This window comes from Petaurus breviceps, unplaced genomic scaffold, assembly GCF_028583685.1.
Source record: "Petaurus breviceps papuanus isolate PSGF00001 unplaced genomic scaffold, PetGlider_PUasm1.0 182, whole genome shotgun sequence".
Classification (NCBI taxonomy): domain Eukaryota; kingdom Metazoa; phylum Chordata; class Mammalia; order Diprotodontia; family Petauridae; genus Petaurus; species Petaurus breviceps.
In genome coordinates, this window is record NW_027185786.1 from 4,080,404 (window position 1) to 4,102,386 (window position 21,983).

At 40.6% G+C, this 21,983-nt stretch overlaps 1 protein-coding gene across 1 annotated transcript in view; it reads left to right on the forward strand.

Moving 5' to 3' along the window:
- The window catches only part of HYDIN (HYDIN axonemal central pair apparatus protein), a 421,862-nt gene that overhangs the window by 207,359 nt on the left and 192,520 nt on the right, over window positions 1–21,983 (forward strand). The window contains exons 18-19 of the mRNA XM_069087496.1: window positions 7,207–7,465; window positions 8,400–8,543. Of these exons, the coding sequence (XP_068943597.1) occupies window positions 7,207–7,465; window positions 8,400–8,543 (403 nt within the window). The remainder of the gene's footprint in view (window positions 1–7,206; window positions 7,466–8,399; window positions 8,544–21,983) is intronic.

Sequence of the window (21,983 nt, forward strand, 5' to 3'; positions counted from 1 at the left end):
AGGAGTTTATTTATTTATTTATTGCTTTTTGGAAAGGGGAAGGTAGGGCAGTTGGGGTTAAGTGACTCGCCCAAGGTGACACAGCTAGTTTTTTGTGTTTGTGTTAAGTGTCTGAGGTCAGATTTGAACTCAGGTCCTCCTGACTCCAGGGCCGGTGCTCTATTCACTGTTTCACCTAGCCACCCCTTTTCTTAAAATTTTTTTTAGGAGTTTATATTTTAATGTGGAAGACAAGTGCTAGTTATATGTGTGTGTGTGTGTATATAGGTACGTAAGTGCATGTTTACATATATACACATATATGTATCTGTACACATAGAGAGAGAATATGAATATAAAATTAAAAATACAAATATATTTTTGTCAATAAATCCTTATTGAACATTTTCCATGGGCAGGCACTGTGCCAAGTGCTAGGGGTACAAAGAAAGACAAAAGATAGTCCCTAGCCTCGAGGAACTTAACAGTCTGATGGGGAAGACAGCGTGCCAACAAATACATACAAACAAGCTGTATACAGTACAAATTGCAAATGGTCAACAGAGGCGATACATTAGGGTTAAGAGGGATTGGGAAAACTTGCAGGAGAAGATGGCATTTTCAAAGTATTAGATAAATACAGGGTAGTTTGGAAGAGAGGGCATAGCAGCTGGGGGGATTAGGAAGGGCTTTATGCCAAAGATAATTCTTGACCTGCATTTGAAAGGAAGAGGGGAACTCTGAGGTAGAGGTAAGGAGACCTACATTCTAGGCATGTGGGATTGCCAGTACTAAGGCTCAGAGAGAGGAGATGTAGATGGGGAGTGGATTGGCTAGATCACTAAGTACACAAGGAGAAATAATGTCTAATGAGGCTGGAAGGATATGTTGAGGCCAGGCTATGTAGGGTGAGGACCTACTGCCTGGAAGCCACATGTGGCCTGGAGGCTACAGTTTCCCCACTCCTTGGAGGCCTTTGCTTCCTCATCCTAACACTGGTCTTACCCTACCCAACCTCAGCTTTGGGTTATGCCTACCATATTTGTTCCTACATATATGCTGCCGAACAAAGCTGGAGAAAATTTTGAAACTGTGCTGACCGGGTCCTCTACAAATTTATATTCATAATTGAATTTACATAACTGATGCCCCTCATTGTGGCAAGGCAATTTTTTTTTTTTTACACCTCCCTAAAGTACTCACTCTCCCATTCACCACAGTGGGCTTCTTCAAACCTTTTCATTCCTCCTCAAACCACTCCCTCTCCTCCCATCCTCTCAGCTGAGAATCTTGCCTCATATTTCACTGAAAAAAAAATTGAGAACATTTATCAAGAGCTTCCCATTCTTCCTTCCTCCTCATCTCACATGAAGACATGATCCTCCATGCCTAGGCAAACTCTCCACGCACAAGGGATCTCATTCCATCCCGTCTTCTCCAGCAGATTGCACTCCCCATCAGACCGCTTTCACTGATCTTCGCTGCCTTCTCCCTGTCTACTGGTTGTTTTTCCACTGCCTCCAAACATGCCCATCATTCCCACGTCCTCAGAAGATTCTTTTGGCCCACGCAACCCTTCTAGCTGTTGCCGCTATCTCTCCTCTTTCATGGTTAAACTCCTTGAGAAGGCTGTCCACAGTCCACATCTCCATTCCTTTCATCTCATTCTTTTCTTACTTCTTTGCCATCTGGCTTCTGACCTCATCACTGAACAGAAATCGATCCCTCCACAGTTGCCTATGACCTCCTAAACACTAAATCCAGTGACCTTTTCTCAATTCATGTCCTTCCTGACCTCTCCCATGGCATTTGATACTGCCAACCACCCTCTTCTTCTTAGTACTCTTTTCCCTCTTGGTTTTTGTGACACTGACTTCTCTCGGTTCTACTCTCACCAATCTGACTGATCTTTCTCAGTCTCCTTTGCCGGATCCTCATCTAGGTCCCATCTAATAATGGTGAGTACCCCCCGAGGCTCTACCCTGGGCTGCCTTTGCCTTTCCCTACAAGCTATCTTTCTTGGTGACCTCATTCAACCCCATGGATTCAATTGTCATTTCTATGCTGATGATTCTCAAATCTACTCATCTAGCCATAACTTCTCTGCTGACCTGTCTCACATCTCTAACTCCCTGTTAACTATCTGGAACTGGCTAAGATCCTGCAGACATCTTATACTCAACCTGTCCTAAACTGAAATCTTCTTCCTTTCCAAACACTCCCCATTTCCAAACGTCCCTGCTACTGTGGCAGGTACTGCTACCCTCCTTGTCACAAACCTAGGTATCATCCTTGTCTCCTCTCTCTCATGCCCACCCCCATATGCAATCTGTTTGTCAAGTCTTAGTGATTTTGCCTTTATAATCATCTGTCATATACTGCCCCCTTCTGTCCTCTGACATGGCCACTACCCTTATCACCTCATACCTGGACTATTGCCATAGCCTCTCCATTGGTGTCCCTGCCTTAAGGTTGCTCACTGCAGTCAAATGTCAGACCAATCTTCCCAAAGCCCAAGTCTGACCATGTCACCCCTCTATCCAGTAAACTCTGGTGGCTTCCCACCAGCTCCAGGAGGAAATGTCAATCCTCTGTCTCACATCCAAAGCCCTTCATAACCTGGACTCCTCCTACTTTCCCAGCCATCTTACACCTTGTTCCCACCCCCCCCCCCACATGTGCTCTGTGATTCCACCGCACACTGGACTCCTTGCCAATCCCTGCACAAGATATGAACTCTAGCCGTTTTCACCCCTAAGGAGCCGTTTTGCTCTTCTGCATGACTGCAATATTAAAATAATTCCCTCCAGAACCATGTCTTCTGATAAGCCTGGCTGAGGGTTGAGCTCCTCTCCCTGTCAGTGATATTCTTCCCCACCAATGGTCAATTCCACCAAAGAGACCCCGGATCCCTAGACTTCTCAAACTCAAAAGCTTTCCTCTAAGGCCAGACACAGCTGCATCTTACTGTTCAGTCATCCATGCTTACTGAGATACAAGCTGCCCAAAAGCCTGAATTCAGTCTTGCTAGCCAAGTACCTGTTCAAGCTGCCACATGAACACAGTCCCCCTGTGGCCAGGATGGGGCAAAGGAAGGGTCACTTCCACACTCCAGAATAAACCAGATTGAATGGTCCTGCCACAGTGTGCTGCTGGAAAGAGAAGCCCACAGGTGGACCCTCCCTTTCAGTGATCAGTCATGTCCATGGCTCTCATTGCTCAGCCACCAGTAAAGGGATTGTGTTTGCTGGAACTTGGATACAGATTGTCCTGACTTCAATGCCACCATGCTGTCTCACAGACCTAAATAGAATCCCGTAAAACAGCACGTCAGCCACAGATTTTCATTTGGTGTTCTCATTAATTCACAAGGAGTGTATGAATACAACTTGAGGGCGCCTTCAGAATTTTGTCTGCCGCTTGGGAGTCAGTCTTTGATGTCCAAGTATACCAGAGAGAGTTGCTGTGTCTAGTGGTCCAGTTACATCTCCATTCCAAAGCTGAGCCCCTTTCCTTGCTGACAGAAGGCTTGGAGGCCTAGTGTGGAATCCCAGCTCCCACCCCAAGTGGTCACGTCACTGTGGACAAGTCATTGAGTCCTCTATTTCCTAAGCTCGAAAATAGGGTTCATAATTCTTGTGCAGTCTACTTCACAGGGTTGTTAGAATGGAAAGTGCTTTGCAAACCTTAAAACGTAAGCTATGATGAGTTGTTATGGTACACTAAATTTCCCAGAGGCCCGAATAGAAATGCCACAGATTCAGAAAGCCTTCTCTTAGAAGCTCATGTCCCATGGTGAAATGCTGTGGGAAAATATTACAGCTCCCAAACCCTGTTTGGGTGCATTCGCATTAAAAATCAATATACCTGGCAATTGGTCTTTATTCACATAATGAAATTAATTTCCTTTTGCTTGCTTACTTCTCCTGTGTGACTCTAGCCCTAGAATAGTTAAGAAGGAACAGATGGAAGAAATTCCTCCCCCCACCCCTACCCCCCACTCAGAGATTAGCATAATAGGAAGAAGTACTAAAATAGGTACTAAATAAGTACTAAAATTTTTCTTGCTAAAGAAATAAGTTCAAGGGAGTTTATATAAGCAAAAGTCATCAAATCAATTAATCAATACATATTTGTTAAGCACCTGTTAGGTTACAGGTTGAATTCTAAATTCTCTGGGATATAAAAAGAAGATTCCTGACATCAACAAACTTGCAAATAGCATTATATTGCTGGGACATGGGTTGTGGTAATAAAACCAGTCCAAATGACCTTCCTGCCCTTGACATGTGAAGGAGTTTGTCTGAAAGCCCAGCAGTCATAGTTCTCTCATGTAGGGCCAAATCTCAGTCAGGGTTGTTCGAGATTTACTTGACACAGTATGACATAGAACTCTATCCCAATAAATAATTACTTTTCCTCCCATTAAAAGCTGCGCACGTTTTGAAAACTGAAGGTGGTTTTATCTGAGGGTTTTTCTCCATAGTTCTAGTACTTCTGTTGAAAGAAGATAGAAACGAAAACAAAGGGGACCCCCTTTGGTTACTGCCTCCTGAACCTGTTCCTTTAATTTCTATCTCAAAGCTACAGTAACACTCCCGTAGAAATCTGATGGTCTCCGACTGTACCTGGCAAAAATTAACTTCACTTGTGAAAATACTTAATCAGAACACGCACAAGTAAAAGGGTGCTGGACTTGGAACCAGGGCAGACGCATGTTCAGGTCCTGTGCAAACTTGTGAGTGTCCATTAAAATTACATGGCAGAAATTAAGCATGGTGGAATCTAGTGCTCAAGAATACTATGCTATCCTCATCAAAACAGTGAGCTTCCTTAGACCCACGAATGGCCCACAGTCTTTCTCCCCTAGTAGCCACAGCACTTGTTCCTAACAGGTGTTCGACCAATATAAATAAATGAATGAATGAAAGAAAAATGATCTGTTAAGTGCTCGTTGTTTGCAAAGCATTGTGGCGAACACCAGGGATGCAGACAGTAACCTAATTTTAATAAGTAGGTAATCCCATTGGTGTAGAGGCACATACCTCAAATAAGCCTTGCTCCTAACATAATGCTCTGCACACAGTAGGCAGTTAATAAATGATTGCTGGATGTTGAAGGGGGGCGATGGAAATAAGTAACAGACTTATTGTCCCTTGGGTCCCTCTCAAATTAAGGCATATAATATACATTCGGGGAAAAACAGTCTGAGGATTCAAATACGCATCTCCTTCTTAAGGGTTTGCATGGACACTAAAGCTGCTTTCTTCAGTTTTGTACACTCTGGCTGATGAGACGTTTCCTATTTTGAGTTGCTCCTTAGAACTGTGATCCAGACCTGCCAGGGCATTGCTCGGGCAAGATGAGCTATCATCTTGAAAAAAAAAAAAACACAAGTACATGCCAAAAAGGAAGAAAAATCAGCCAAGAGGCCAGACCTCACCCATTGGACCAGTGGGGAGACATTTGAAATGGAAAGATAAAGGCTTCACCAAAGGAAACATCAGATTTCTTCCATATGATAATGGTAGAAACGCTTGGAGAGTAGTGGGTCCCCATCACTGGGCATTTGCCCATTCTTTCAGAGCTGTTACAGAGAATAAGAGGCAAGACTAAATGATCACAGGGATCCCTTCCAGCTGTGAGTTTCTGTAATTTTGTTGTTTAGAGCTGCAAGGGACCTTGGGCAAACTAATCCAACCTCCTCATTTTAGAATGAAAAAGTGACTTTCCCAAGGTCACACAAGGTAGTAAATGACAAGATCCAGGATTCAAACCTAGGTCTTCTGAGGACCATTGTTATGTTTTTCTATCACCATACCACAATGTGTAAATACTAGCTTCTATTTAAATAACATGTTGAGGTTTACAAAGCACTTTCCTTACAACAACTATATGAGTTATATAGTTCAGGATCTGGTATGCCTGTTTTACATATGGAGAAGCTGAGGCTCAGAGGAGCTCCATGAGTTGCCCATGGTTACACGACTACTATGTGTCAGAACTGAGATTTAAACCCAGGACACTTGACTTCAAGTCTAAAATTCTCCTTATTACATTACACTGCCTTCCAGGGCTGAGTGATTTAGTGCCATCTTCCTGAAATTTCTGAGTAAAGACAAAATTTATTATAAGGAGATTTCCTTTTTTTAACATAAAAAATTCTTTAGTTCACTATCCATATGGTTTTAACCCTTTTGGGGGAGGTAAAGTGTGAGTCTGTACTTGCACACAAACACAGGTGTATTATAGAGGAGCCTGTAATCTGCATATGCCCCCAACTCAGTTAATATGGTCATAGAAGGTGTGTTAATGAGGTGTCAAAGTAATGGTATAGATGTGTCTATGTCCTGATACCTTTATGAGGTGTAAACACCTGTCTGATTGAAACAGGAAAGGAATGATAGATTGACTGAGCAAACAGATTAGCTCTACCTATAAGGGAGTTAAATATTAGCTAAGCATGGAAAGTTGGAGATAGTGCCAAACAAGAACTGCTTGGGATGTGTGTGTCAGGGGGTAGGAATTAGACTTTTCTGACCCTACCCCACAACAGCTATATTGGGTGGTTGCTCTAAAGGGGAGCCACTGAACCAAGAGAAGATATTTCATCCATCAGAGAGCAAAGACATACACCCCAGAGACAGATGCTGTATTGATTCAACGAATTCAATGATTCATCTTTATGAACCATGACCCCTGGCATCAGAGAAGATGGTCAGGCTATGAAAAGGAATAGGCCAGCAGAGATACTGCAACCAAGAGGAATCTGTATTCAGTCTCCACAAAGAAACAGGACTTTCAGGTCCTAAAGTACCTGGAACTGTGTTGACTTTGCCCAACTTGTACCCTACACACACATGTGCCTTACACATGTGCTATTTAGTTTAGGACCATTCTCTTCTAGGACACTGTGTATATTTGTGGGAGAGTGCATCCCGAGTTTATCAGGGAATATTTTTACTAGGTATTAGTAATATATTTACTTTGCCATCTTACTAAAAGCCTTTGCTACGAACTAATTGGGTCTACTGGTATGACCTAATGGTGAGCACACTGGTAGGGGCTCATAAGTAATAGGACGAGGAGTTTAATCCACAGAATTACCTCTTAGGACCCCCAACCTGTGCTTGAGTTGGTGGGGTGAGCCTAGATGGGGTGCCACAGAGTGATACAGAACACCCCATCCAATTTATAATTCCTTCTGTGTTTCTGCAATCTTTACAGCGTGGACCCCTATTTCTACCACTTAAAACTGACCAACAAAGGACGCCGATTCCACCAGCTGTTCTGGATGAACGAAGTTTTCCATCACTCTCAGAAACCAAAAAGGTCAAATATTTCCATTAACAGTTCAATGATCCTGAACAATTCACAGGCCTCAGAACCCGGTGATCCCGTGTTTCAGGTCCACCCTGTCAGGATGGAGCTAAGCCCAGGCCAAACATCTGAACTGGTACTAGAAGGATTTTCTCCTACTCCTAAGGTAAAAAAAAAAAAAAAAAGACTAACAGTGAAAGTCTTTTACTTTCCTCCCCAATAAAGCAGCTGTTACTGGTATTTCTTAAGGAAAGGCCCTTGATATTTAGCTTAGAAAATTAATTCCTAATTAATTTAACTAATAATAAAGAAAACCATTTCTTTCAAGGATTGGTTTGGAGCTATGACTTACTTCATCAGTACCAATTACCTTCATTACTCCGGCCTTGCTGTGTTTCTATAGCTACCACCCACCCTACTTTAAAATGTCAATTAAGGAAGTGTCTGACTCCTGGAATAAGCAATCAATTACTGAATCATGTGGATTCTGGTTGGGGAGACATCTGTTGTTGTTTGTCCTTTCTAAGAGGACCATGCCATCAAGGAGGTGATGCCAAGACTTGCAAGTGAATTTAAGTGAGGAAGGGCTGTGCAGGGTCACCAGCCTCACTTTCTTCTCCAGAGCCATCTGGGTCCAGGGGCCAGATATAGATCAGGACGACTGGAGAGGGCCCTTGGGAGGGAGGGGTGTGGAGAGACATCTAGTTTTTAGCCAAAGCTATTCTCCTATTGTACTTTATAATTAGATTAAAGGTAACTAAAAGGAACATTCATTATGTTACACACACAGAGTTAAAAGCTAATAATGGTTCACATGTCTATAGCATTCTACTATACATTAAGCACTTTTCCTAACAACCCTGACAAGTAGGGAGGAAGTGCTTTTTTATCCCCATTGTACAGATGAAGAAAATGAGGCTGAGGGGCTAAACTCTGACAAAGAAGAGGTACTTGAGCGCAACTTTTAGAAAATACAGTTTGATTAGATTTCTTGTCCTAGTCAACACCCTTTATTAGTTTGACTTGGGGATCAGGTGACAGCTGAACAGAAGGTTGCCCATTTTCTGGCTGTGGTCATCATGCCTCAATCTTGTGTACAGGTAGTCAAAGAAAGGCTGGTGTGCTATGCCATCATAGGAGGGAACATAAGGAAGACACAGATCATGACGGTTGACGTCCTCTGCGAGTTCATCGCGCCCATTATACAGCTCTCAACCAAGCAGATCGTATACCACCTGGAAAAGGTCAGTACCCAGGTGGATGTGTGTGCACCTGTTGACTTCCATCATATTTAGACATAAATTTTTATTTAGGAAAACAAAACTTAATAATAGATAACTACAAAACCTACACCTCAAAATTGTGCTGAAGCCTCAATTTTGATAAAATCAAAATCTTATGCCAGAATATACAATCCCTGTGGTATGTCAACTCCTATGAAACTTACATTTAGAATATAGTTAATGAAAAAGCGTAAAAATCAAAAGATCCCACATTCACTAGGAATGTCTTTTTTTCAATCATTTTGTCCTTACTAGGCTAAAAGATAATAAACAATGTGTAGATTTACTCTTTGAAGAATTCTGAGCATGACTCACTCACATTTTTTGGACCAGAATTCTAGGCTAAGCCTTCACATCTTCATCTATTGCTGGTCAGTTGTTTCAGTCGTGTCCAACTTTTCATCATCCCATTTGGGGTTTCCTTAGCAGAAACACTAGAGAGGTTTGTCATTTCCTTATTAAGCTCATTTTACAGATGAGGAAACTGAGGCAAACAGGGTTAGGGAGCTTGCCCAGGGTCACACAGACAGTAAGTGTCTGAGGCCAGATTGAAACTCCTGTCCCCCTGACTCCAGGCCTGGTGCTCCAAACCAGTGTGCCATACAGCTGTCCTTTCCCTCTTCTACAGGAAGCCTTCCCCAACCCCTTTTAGTGCCCATGCTTTCCCTCTGTTAATTATTCCCTATTATCCTGTATGTAGCTTGCTTTGTATATATTTGTTTGCTTGTACTTTCCACCTCTAGATTGTGAGTTCCTTGAGGTCAGAAAGTGTCTTTGGCCTCTTTTTGTATCCTTAGCACTTAGCACAGTGCCTGGTAAACAGTAGGTGCATAATAAATGTTTGTGCCTAGCAGAATGGGCAGATGAAAACAGTGTGTTCCAGTAAACATAAAGGAGGCTGATTCAGGTGATGTAGAGTGGTTTAGAGATTGAAGATGCCAACGCCATCCACTACATCCCAGGCCATCGCCTCTTCTCCTGACTGTTGCCCTGCCACTGGACTTTGATGTCTCTGGAAAAGAGAGTGAGGCTGATGACTGTGCAAATCTGCCTCACTTAAATCTAATTTACCCATGAGTCAAGCCCATGCTATCACTGGTCTACTTTGAAAATGAAGGACAAATAACATTAATTGATTTTGGCCTCGTTCAGCAGGTTCACAAGTTTTTTTTTACCCTTTTTAAAAAAAAATTCAATAGACGCTAGTGAGTCATAAAATCTAATTAAAACTATTTTAATATTTGACATATATAATAAAGGAATAAGAAGAATATAAAACATTCCACTTCCCAAGTCACTGAAGTAGCTATTAAAAGAAGCAAGCAGAAGGCCATTCAAGCTCAGGAAAATATTTGTGGCAACCTTCCTCATCCTTAAACTAGTCTTTTGTAATTTAAATCATTGACTGTGCCAGACACCAGCCATTGGGCTGACCAGGGCCACAATAGATGCAACAGCCCCAAGAGTTTGCCAAAGATCTTACTATATCCCCCCCCCCATCCTTGGTAAGCTTAAAAATAAGAAATTTTTAAATATGTAAATTTTTTAAAGTAGGAAAATTATGTAAAGGCAATACCAAGTTTGGGTCCTGTTAGAGACTTCTGCTGTGGGGATACCATCTTCTCTCTTAGAAGCTGGATAAAGACTTCCCTTATACCTTCTTCCAAAGACTTAAATACCTATCAAATAGATCAAAGTATCTTATTTCCTTTGAGTAAAGTACAATTTAAAAAAAAATAAGTTTATGTCTCCCATATCATTAAAAAGTAACCCCTTCCCAATAATTCTACCTCTTGCTCCCCAAAACCCTTATTGGGAAGGATCTGTCCAAATCATCTAAGGGGAAAAGAAATCTGCTAATTGAGAGTATACTAAACCATTTCCCTGGGTTGTTTGGATCCTTTTAATGGGAGCAAAACCCCTGGATCCTAAGACATTCTGGAATGGTGTTGTTGTTGAGCCTTTTCAGTCATGTCTGACTCTTCATGATCCTATTTGGGACTTGGCAAAGATACTGGAATGATTTGCCATTTCCTTCTCTGGCTCTATAGATGAAGAAACTAAGGCAAATAGTTAACTGACTTGCCCAGGGTCACATAGCTAACAAGTTTATGAGGCCAGATTTAAACTCAGGAAGATGAGTCTCCCTGACTCCAGGCCCAGTGCACTACCTAGCTGCTGAATCAGTTGTATGGGGGCAAATATTTATTCTATTGTGGAATATTACTTGAAAAGCCTGCCTATTCTTTTTAATAGCCTCATCAAGGATACCTTTTTTTAATTAGATTATCTTAATAATAAATTATATCACTGAAGAAGTAAACCTATGGGATGGAAATTACTATTTTTCTCTTTGTCACTTTGGGGAGCAATAATAGGGTTTGAGAGCTTTTCCCCAGGCTCTTGCCCTCTCCTCCTACTTCAAATATCTTTAGCATCCTGTATCAGCAAGCACCCTAACATGCCCAGGATGGCTGCTAGCACAGGTTCTTTGATCTGCTTTATCTAGAGAAAAGCAACTCAAAAGGGTTTTTACTTTAATCAATTTAACTAATACTTTAATCAAATATATATCAAATATGTGTGTGTATAATTCACTTAGTTCAGGGGAAAAAGTAAGTACCCTGAACTTTAGAAAATACAAACAGAAATTACAAGCAGACAAAAAAATACAGATAGAGAAAATAACACAATTCAGCAGACCAACAGACAGGGCTTCTAGCTGTCTGACCACTACATACATACAGTGTTAGTTACCAGAAAGAGAAGCATCAAGATCTGAGTTTTCAAAGCCGGGGGGCTCAACAGCTGCCCAGATTCTCATTGAGCAAAATCACAAACTCTTCTCATAAGTGAGCCCCAAAGCAAAATCTCACTTTAGAGGTATATATTGCCTTCTCCAGGGTCAGAGAACATCACAGCCTGTATCACCCACTGCCTAATTATAAAGTAAGATGTGGGCCTTCCTGAAAAACAAGCCTCCCCTAAGCAATCTTCTCTTGTTGGACTCCAAGTGAGGTCCATTGGGGCAGGGAAGATCTTCAAATCCCCTTACCATTACATATATCTCCCTCAATGCCTTCACAATTGTGTCCCTTCAGGAAAGAACGTCTTCTGTGTATACTTGGTATGGTCCAGCTGCTTTCCCCATTTTTGTTTTCTTCATTACTATTTCCAAAGTCATACAGGTAATAATAATAGGTGACAGAACTGGGATTTGAACCCAGGCTTTCTGACTCCAAATCCAGGATTCTTTCCACCACATGTCTGTTTTCTTTGAGCAAAAACTCCCAAGTCCCCTTTTGGTTCAGGAAATCAGTCAGTAGCCAGTAAGCATCGATTCAATACTTACTTGGTGTCAGGTGCTGTGTCCTAGACATTGGGGATATGTCCACATGGTGGAAGGGCATAGATAAGGTCCCTGCAAAGGAGACCAGAAAATGTTCATTCAGTGCTTAGGAAGAAACAGAGAAGCACCAGAAAAGCTCAGAGAGGAGAGGAAGTGCATGGCTAAACACTGAACACAGTCCAAGAAGAAGAAAAGGCTACCAATTAAGAGACTTTGCAGAAATTAGTTTCTGTTGAATAGTGGAGACAGAAGCTAGACTGAAAGGGATAGAGATATGAACAGGGTAGAGATATGGATGCAGCAAACATAGCTAGCTTTTCCTAGGAGTTTGACAGTGAAAGAGAGGAGAGACAGTGAGGTGATTCTAAGGTCAAATGAAAGGGTTTGGGTTTTTTGTTTGTTTTTAGGGATGGAGAAGACCTGGACATGATTGAATGTAGCAGGAAAGAAGTTAGTGGACAAGGAGAGGCTGGAAATTAGGTAGAGAGATGAGACGATGTCAGGGTCAAGCTCCCAGACATGGGAGAGCATGGGATCAAGGGCATAAGCTGAGAGCTTAGCATTGACAAGAAAGGCTCTTTCTCTGAGGCTGGCACAGAGGGGAGGAGGAGGGAAGCGAGGGCAAGAAGATGTAAAAGGAGAAAGCAGTCAAGGAAACTCCGGACAGATGGTCTCGTTCTTTACAGGGAAACATGGTGCTCTTTTGGTGGGGCAGTGGAAGGAATAGTGGAAGAGGTAGTTTGAGAAAAGGAATGTTGTTTTTTTTTGCATGGGGTTGCTCTATTTGTGACTGTCCTATTTCTCTTTAAGAATCCAAAAATGTGGGGTGGCTAGGTGGTGCAGTGAATAGAGCACCAGCCCTGGAGTCAGGAGGACCTGAGTTCAAATTTGTCCTCAGGCACTTAACACAAAAAACTAGCCATGTGACCTTGGGCAAGTCACTTAACCCCAATTGCCCTACCTTCCCCCTACAAAAAAAAAGTTAAAAAAAGATTTTAAAAAAATTAAAAAAAAATGTTACTGCAAGCTAAGCAGCAATGTATTTACTTACCTGGCAGCTCCTTAGAGGAGCAAAAATGATCAGAGCTAAAGCTACAGATACTTCTTCCATTTCTGGGTAGACCAGCACCACAGGACATAAATGAATCTGGGTACACAGAAATAGAGAGCAGACTATTGCCAACAGCCATGTCACAGCTATATGGTACATTTTTCTGATGTAACTCAGTGGCAGCGGGGGGGACCCAGTGGATGGAGTCAGGAAGACCCAAGTTTGGAGCCTGCCTTAGATACTTGCTGACTGTGTGACCTTGGACAAGTCCTTTTACTTCTCTCAAGCTCAATTCTCTCATCTATAAAATGGAGAGAATAATAACAGCTATCTCCCACAGTTGCTATGAAGATCAAATAATATATGTCTGCACAGTGCTTTGCATGCCTGCAGGTATACACTGCCAGCTAGGTGACACAGTGGGTAAGAGGGTTGGACTGGAGTCAGGAAGACAAAATTCAAATCCTGCTTCAGACACTTACTGTGTGACTCTAAGAAAGTCACTTAAACTCTGTTTGTCTCAGTTTCTGTAACTCAAAAATGGGGATAATAATAACCCCTACCTCCTAGGGATGTTGGAAGGATCAAATGAGAAACCATCTGTACAGTGATTTGCCAGTGTTAAAGCATTATCTAAAATGCTAACTATTAACAGAAGCCATATAAATGCTAGCTACCATCATCATCATCATCATTAATGCCACCGTTATAATCATTATTATTATTATTATTCTCTGATATACATTCTGGCTATATTCTGCTATGCTCATGGTTGTGGAACTTCACAACAAGAAGTTTATAAGGAGTTAAAGTGACCGTGTACTTGCATCACAACCACGCATGGCAATAGCTTGCCAATTATGTGGTGTCCCTAGCCTTGGATAAAGCTTACCAGAGGCAGAGTAGATCCATTCCTTCCCAGCTTAAATTATTTCATCCATCTCTTCTTTTCCAGAGTAATCTCCACCCACACTGACCAATGAGTAGTACCTTCCCTAGCCACATTCTCCCTTCACCCAGTCTTTCAGTTGTGAGTTGAAGGCTGGCATCTTTGGCTTTTGCTGTGTGGCAACAAAACCCAGAGCCTAGTCTAGAAATGCCAACAGCAGCTTTAGTCAAAAAGTATGACAAAGAAATCCTGGAGAAAATATTCTGGGTTTGATTGCAACCATCATGTGAAATATGAGCAACTTTTTCAAGTAGTAGAGAGCCAGCTGGGGAAACAGGGTCATCCTGAAAAGATATGAGCACGGTTGTTATCAGAGGGTCACTCAGCATCAGCACTAGTTCAGCACTGGGGCAATGGACAGAGCCAAAGATCAGAAAGTTGCAAGGCCCTGTGCAATCTTTATAGCTAAGCAAGGGAAGGATTATCGATTATATTTAAAATGGAGAAGCCCTCTTATTGGTACCTGTAGAGCTAATTATTCCAGCCTACTTCAGATCAGGAAGATCTGAGTTTAGATATTTCCTAGCTGTGTGACTCTGGACAAGTCATTAACCTCAGTTTGCCTCAGTTTCCTCAACCACAAAATAGGGTTAGAAGTACCTACTTCCAAGGGTTATTGTGAGAACCAAAAGAGACAATATTTGTAAAACCCTTAGCACAGTATCTAATACATAATAGACACTTAATAAATGCTTCTTTCTTTCCTTCTATGTTTTTAGTAAGTTTTTGATGGCTCACAGAGCAATCCAAAACCATAGAATAAGACCCAGTGAGCACACAAGACATGGGAAGGGTATCACCACCTTCAGTATCCCTTACTTTCTTCCCTTCAAACCCCAATTTCTACTGCATGAAGCTTTTTATGATACTTTCCTCCACCCCCAAACAATTTTGCATTTATTTTGAATTCATTCTGTACATATGTGCCTAGGTACAAGTTTCTTTCCCAACAGAACACAAGTTCTTAAGGTGAGAGACTCTCATTTTGTCCTTTTCTCTTCAGCTCCTAGCAGAAGATCTGATACACAGTGTGTCCTTAATAAATGTTTACAGAGGCTCAGTTATCTGGGTTTGTTAGAGTCTTACCTCGCCAACATAGGGGTGTGATTGGGTCGTCTCCCAGGAGAGTGGTAAGGAAAATTCATAGAGGAATCTGCAAGTCATCTGGGAAATCCTTCTGTTACTTGGTCTCCAGTAATAGAACTCCGGAGACAATCTATCCTATTGATGGTTTCCATTATATAAATGTGCACTATTATTTATTGTTATATTTTCTATTCCTGTTATTGAGCTCGTAGCACATTTGTAACTATTAAATTATTCTTTGAGGTAATCGGAGATGATATTCACAGACAGTGATTTCAAAGATTTTGAGAATGTTGTATTTCCTCTAAATGCAAAGACTCACTTAACAGATTTCTTTATAGCCCTTGAAGAATGCATTAGCATGTGTCCAAGATGCATCTTTAATCTGTTGTGTAAGAGTATGTCTTGGAAGCAATTTACAGTCTGTTGGAGACCTTTAAAAATCCATCCTTTAATGTCAGATTTGATGAGGGACAGATCTTTGCCATAATGGATTCTGAATTAAGGAATGTCTTTTCATAAGATGAGTTACATCAAGAGATGAAACATGGCAAAGCCCTATAGTTATGTGAAGACTTAAAATTCTAAATTATTTGGGTAACTTAGGCAAGTAATTTCCTTGGAGGTCCACAGATATAGGCTGGATGACCACTTGTCAGGCACATTATAGTGAGAATTCCTTTCACTTTGAACTTGAGCTAGCTACAGAAGTTGCTACCCACTCTTTAATTCTGTAATTTTGTGAAATCCCTAGGTTTATCAGTGTCTTGATTTTCTAATTGTAAAAGTGAAAGAACCAGCTTTCTGGTGATATTATCAGCCCTAGCATAAAACCTCATGTAGGAACGTTGTGCTGGTGAGACCCCAGATAAAGTAATAGGGTCCAAGCAAATTTAAGTGTAAGTTGCAGAGGGAAGAAGAGGTGGTACAAGACAAAGAGGTGTGATTGTCACTCTGGCCTTAGACCCAGTTGATGGACTGTCTCTGAGAGGGAAATATTCTGCCAGAGACCAGGGACAACTGCTGCTACCCAGTAACCAGGAGAAGGCAGCTTTCCCTATTATGGCAAACCTAAGTAGCATTGGCCTGTCAAGGACTGATGACTCACCAACACAGATCATGCCCCTTCTCTGACTTAAAAGATAGTTGCTGTGCAACATTGTGGCCCAAATGGTCATCACCCTGCAGCCAGCCTAGAGCTGAGCTGGTCCTCATCTTCTAGGCATGGGCTTAGAGCCTTTTCAACTTGGTAGCAACTGCCAGATTCTGCATTCCAATGGCATAGCCTTTAGAATACAGCATTCCTTCACTAGCATCAGAATCAGACTTTTATGGAGGTACCTCAGGAAAATGAGTATAACATTGTACTTCTACAACATTTTTAAAAATTTTAAATAGCAATTCATTTGGCTGTTAGAAGTAACCTTCCAAATCCAATATTTAACCGTCCTCTTTCTATTATGTGTAAGAAAGGAATGAAGGAGGCAAAAGGGGAAAGGAAATAGATCCTAAATTTGGGATAAGGAGCTAAATAATTGACAAAAACCCTCTGACAAATTCTAAATTATTCTGCATTGAAAAAAAAAGTCACACAAGAAAACTCTGTTGTCCTGTTATCTCTTCCATGTAAGAATGGAAATGACTATTTTGACAGGGAAAGTGACCAGCCATAGGACTTAATCAGTTTGAGCCATTGTTTTCCCTTCTTTACACCATATGAATCTTTTTGGAAATCTATATTTTCTTGCTTAAACATGTACATCTTAATTTTATCACTAGATAAAATATTGAACAAATAGTGAATTGTGGTAAACACTGGAATCGACCTGATTCTACTTTGCCTTCTTTGATGCATTCCTGTTAAGATTATGGTCTAGGCACTATTGTCCCTCCTCATTTCATACCTCTTTGTTGGGTTAATCTTGACTTGGAGTGCCCAATTTCATGAAATATTATTTCACTTCTTCCTCACCCTTTCCATCAGTCCTCCAGACATAAGCTAGTTCTCTATCCCTTTCGAGGGATTTTCCCCTCAAATCCCTTGCTTTTGCTTTTTCCATGACCCTTATACCAAATGCTACTTTAGATTATCCCCCTCCCTCAAGCATATTAACATTGACTTATCCTTGACTTCTTATTTGCATTCAGGTCTATAATAGCTTATATAAATTTCGTCTCCTCAGTCAATTTTCACATCAAAGTTTCTACCCTATTCTGTATTTCTCCTTGGGAAAACAAAGTTTTGGACTTCATTGAAAAGGTATTTTTTCTCATAATGGAGTGTGCTCAATTTTGCAGCATAGGTGATCTTGGGGGCACAGATCAATTTCATTAATTTATTAGTATATTGCAGTCCGTACTCTTTCAATGAGTAATCATGAGTAATTCAAATTAGTGTTGATAATTGTCATTGCTTCCTCCTGGCTGTTTGCAAGACTCTATCCTTGACTTTGAAGCTCTAGAACTTAGTGACTATATTTCAGGGAGAGTTAAACAAAATTCTTCCTTATTGGCTTCCTGTGAATTCTATTGATTTGTCCTCTGCCCACTCTGAAATTTTCTTATTTCTTAGTATATGGTATTTATACTTTATTTCTTTATATTTTCTGAGCCTTATGATTCCCAAATTTCCTCACTAAGCTCCATCTTCTAGTTCTCTAGCTGATTCAGTTTGTATTAGTAGGAAGTAGTCTTCTAGTATTACCATTTTTTTAATGGCTATTTTTTTTCATCTCTGATTTGTTTTTCCACCAGAGTCACACTTTATCAGTCCTCAGAGAGTCTACTGCTTCACTGAGATTTTTCACTGTCTTCTGTTTTACTCCTCCTCATGTTTGTCTTCTTGAATTCACATTTCATATTCTTATTTCCAGTCTTATGTATACCAAGTATTCCTATATGTCTCTTCCTGTAATTCAGCACCATTTTGAAGGTTCTTTCTATATTCCCATTCTCTTTTCTAGATATTTGGATGCTGTTGTAGTCTTATTCTTTCCTTGTGGAGATATTTCCTTGTTTTATTTTTATAGTAGTATTAGTTTATTATATTGGGGTCTCTTTATTGCCTATTAATTTTTTTTCCAATTTTCTGTTATCCTTTCCTTTTTGCCATCCTTCAACAACTTCAATGCTATGTTAAATTTCTGCTTGCATTTTGTTAGCAACAAGGATATTGAAGGGTGACAATTTTATTATTCAGCATCTATTATGTCTTGATATTAAGATTTAATAATGTGCCACTAAGTTCCGTATTTTGCCTCCTCATTTTCTGTTCAAGGCGATTTGCTCCAACTTTATGATGGCATCAACACTCTTATAAAGAATACTGTCCTGTTTTCCCCAATACCAGGTATTTAATAACTATCATCCATGAGCCATAGGGATGCACCCACATCTATGTAGCACTGAAAAGGTCATCTCAGAAGCCAGTAGACAGTCTGTGTCATGATGTCCCATTGCTAAAGGTGGAAAATGTTCCCTGCTAAAAGTTGGGAGACAAGCAGCCCAGGTAGAAGAGGTCAGTCTAAAATAGGATGGATTGTTTATATATCGACCCTTCCTCATCACTATTCTCCATATGGCTCTAGGCCAAAGACAACTGAATGTGACTTTTGTTTTTATCTGGAATATGCCAGATCTTCCTTCTGGGAAGGTCACTGGGCAGACATTTCTCCAGGCCATGGTGGGTCTGCTAATTTAAAAGCCAGATGGTACTAATACTTATTCCCAAATCATTGAACTGAGAATTGCAAGTTCAAAGCAAGAATTTGTATCCCTGCATTAGGGGTGGATAATCTAAACCCCAATATAACAAAAACTAATGAAGGTGAGCATGATATGGTCTGACTAAGGAACTTGGAAAGCAGAAAGGTTTCTATTTCAGTCTTTTTCCTGGTTTGGTCTGTACCTGCATTACAGGAAGAAAAATGTGTTCTATTAACTTGGAAATAGTCACAGCCTTGTTATAAGGAAAACTATCAAAATTAATATTTTCAAAAGTTTTGAAACAAAAAACACTACACTTCTATTTTATATGCTTTAGTATAGAAGCCCAAGGCTGTAATTAAAGGCCAATTATTGGATGTTTTTCCCATTTTATTGATACTTGGATTGTTTCCCAGGGGGACCATGAAGGAAGAAAAGAATTCCACTCTCACTATCTGATTTACCAGACTTTCCCTTATGACAGACATTGTCATTATTACTGCCACCACCACTGCCCTGACCATCAAAGTTATTTATCAGGCACTTCCAATGCCATAAGTTATATCTGTAATTTGAAGATTAGCACTTATCTACTCTGATTTTCTTAAAGAAAACACAATTTATTTTAAAATTATTTTATTTGAAGGACATAATCTCACAGTATGTCTGTCAGTGATGTGGAGAACCATTTTAGAAAAGGAAAAACTAAGTCTTCTACAAGGGAACATGGCTGGTTCATGTTTCATCATCCAGTCAGTGACAAGACCAGAAATTGGATGCAGATTTTCTGATTCAAATGAGCCTACATCCCACTGGCATACCCTGATTTCAGGCTTGTTGTTGGTTATAAAAATAAAGGTGGTCATTGAACAGAGCTGGCACTGTGTGTACTCATCACTCTCAAATATTTAGATGAATCTGGGATTGCACCAAGGTGAATAATTTCTCCAATGTTGTGGCTTACCTCTCATCTATGCCTGCCCATTCTATATGACTCTTGCCCATGCCCACCCCTGAACTCACCACAGGGATCCACCTAATGTATTAGGTGCCTTTCTTGCTTTGTATTGCCCTCATGAGAACAAGACACCATGGACAGAGCACCGGGCTTGGATTCAGGAAGACAATTCAGATCTGGCCTCAGACACTAGATGTGTGACCCTGGGCAATCTCTGCCTCAGTTTCCTTAACTGTAAAACAGGGATAATAATAGCATCTACCTCCAAAAATAGATAATATTTGCAAAGTGCTTAGCAAAGTGCCTGGCCCAGAGTAAGTATTTGATAAATGTTAGCTATCATCATCATCATTATCCCCATGTTCTTTCTTGGCCATATAGTTCTTGGATGATATAGGATAATTCAGTTATCCTTAGTAATTCCCTGTTTGTATGGTGATGCAGCTTGATCACACCCACCATATTGCCTCTCCGTTTTCCTTGGAGGGATGCTTATTTTCAATTCATTGGAGGTTATAATGTCCCATGACTTACAAGTCATACAGATATACAACACCAGTACCAAATAGGTATTTGCTTTTTTTTATTTATTTATACCTTTACTTAACACCCACACAAAAAAATCTACCCATGTAATCTTGGGCAAATTACTTAACCCCAATTGCCCTCTAAAAGGCAAAAAATAATAAAAATCATACCTTTTTCAGGGTGATGTTTGGTATTATTAAAAAGACTTTTCCATTTCCTAAAGGCAATCCAGCCCACTCTCCTCTTGTTCAACTCTGGGCTTCACTCACCATTCATTTACTATGTCAGGTAATGAGTTCCATGGGGCTAATTGTGTATCAGAAGTCTGAACTGGTGGCAATCTTCACCCACTTGGTTTTCCCTATATTTGTCAGGACAAACTCTTTTGAGTGACTCCACATCTTTTCTAAGAGCTTCAGTAGCATTCCAGGGCTTGATTCAATCAGCACAGTATCATCCACAAGCAGGAGGACCTAGGGGACCTCGCCCTCTATAGGAAATCCCTTTTCAGCTTGGACTCTGCCCTAGCTCTGCTCCAGAATGGAGGCAAATACTTCTGACTACCATGGGTCTCCCCATTTGTGTCCCCCCTGATATTAAAAACACAGAGTCAATGAACAAAGCTACCTTTGTTGTTAGAACTTCCAATGAACCTCATATAATTTTCACATGTTCATTGGAGACATCTGTTTGGAGGGGAGCCTTTAAAGTGGAATCTTGCTCTACTGAATTAAATGGTTCTTCATAACCAATGAACAATGAGCGCCATGGGATATTATATCTGATATGCCTTTCAGTCATTTATGTGATGGAAAATATGTGGTTTACGATGGAATATCCCCTATGGAGTCCTGCCTGTTCCTCATCAAGGATACCCATAGGGAGAATGGAAAGCCCTGATGGCCTTTACATTTCCATGTTGGGGGGAGATGGCAAGGTCTAGGTGTCCATAGGATGAATTGTCAGATTATTTTTGTAAAAATTGTAAAGAAATGGGAAAAGAACCATATGTCAGTGGATGCCAGTGTTCTCTTGGTGCTATTTTTTTCTATTTCTTTAGCATCTTTCCTTCCTGTAGATCTCTTGGGGATTCATCCCTGGGTGCTAACACAGTTGCATCCTCTCCATCACAAACTTCCTCTGTCTAGATTTGGTCTAGCCTGGCTGCTTCTTCCATCTGTCTTCTTCAGCACCATCTCTAACCCCTCTATAAGCAGATCTAAGACCGTGATGTTATAGTGCAACTGTGGTGACTCCTCTGTCCTTGATGATAAAAAACATTACAAAATCTTTGCAGATATTTTCTGCCTTTCCTCTATTTGTCATCCTTCTGTTTTTGTCCTTAAATTCCCTTGGAATGCCTTGGCTCAGTTGGGTCTCCTCGCCAAGTTTTGCTTAAACAAGGTTCATCCTCCACTGCTTCTCTTTGTTTTATGAGGCTATACTGATCATAATCTTCTACCATTCTTCTCTGTAAGATTTTATAAATGGGTATACATTTTAAACTGCTGCTGCTCTTGGCTGCCATCTCTCCCTCCTTTCCAAGTAAAAGCATTTGCTGACTAATGCATGTTTTAGATCTTTTGGTCTTCCCATTGTATCAGGTAAACTTATGCCTGAAGTTATCATCTAGGTTGATTCTCTTTCTTCTATCTATATGCCTTTGCTTAAAAAGGTCTGATTGAAGGTCTGATTGCATGCCTTTTCCTTTTTCTTCTGTTTTTATATTAATTTTGATATTTGTTCCACAAGTTGGTAGCTGAGCAGCAGAACAC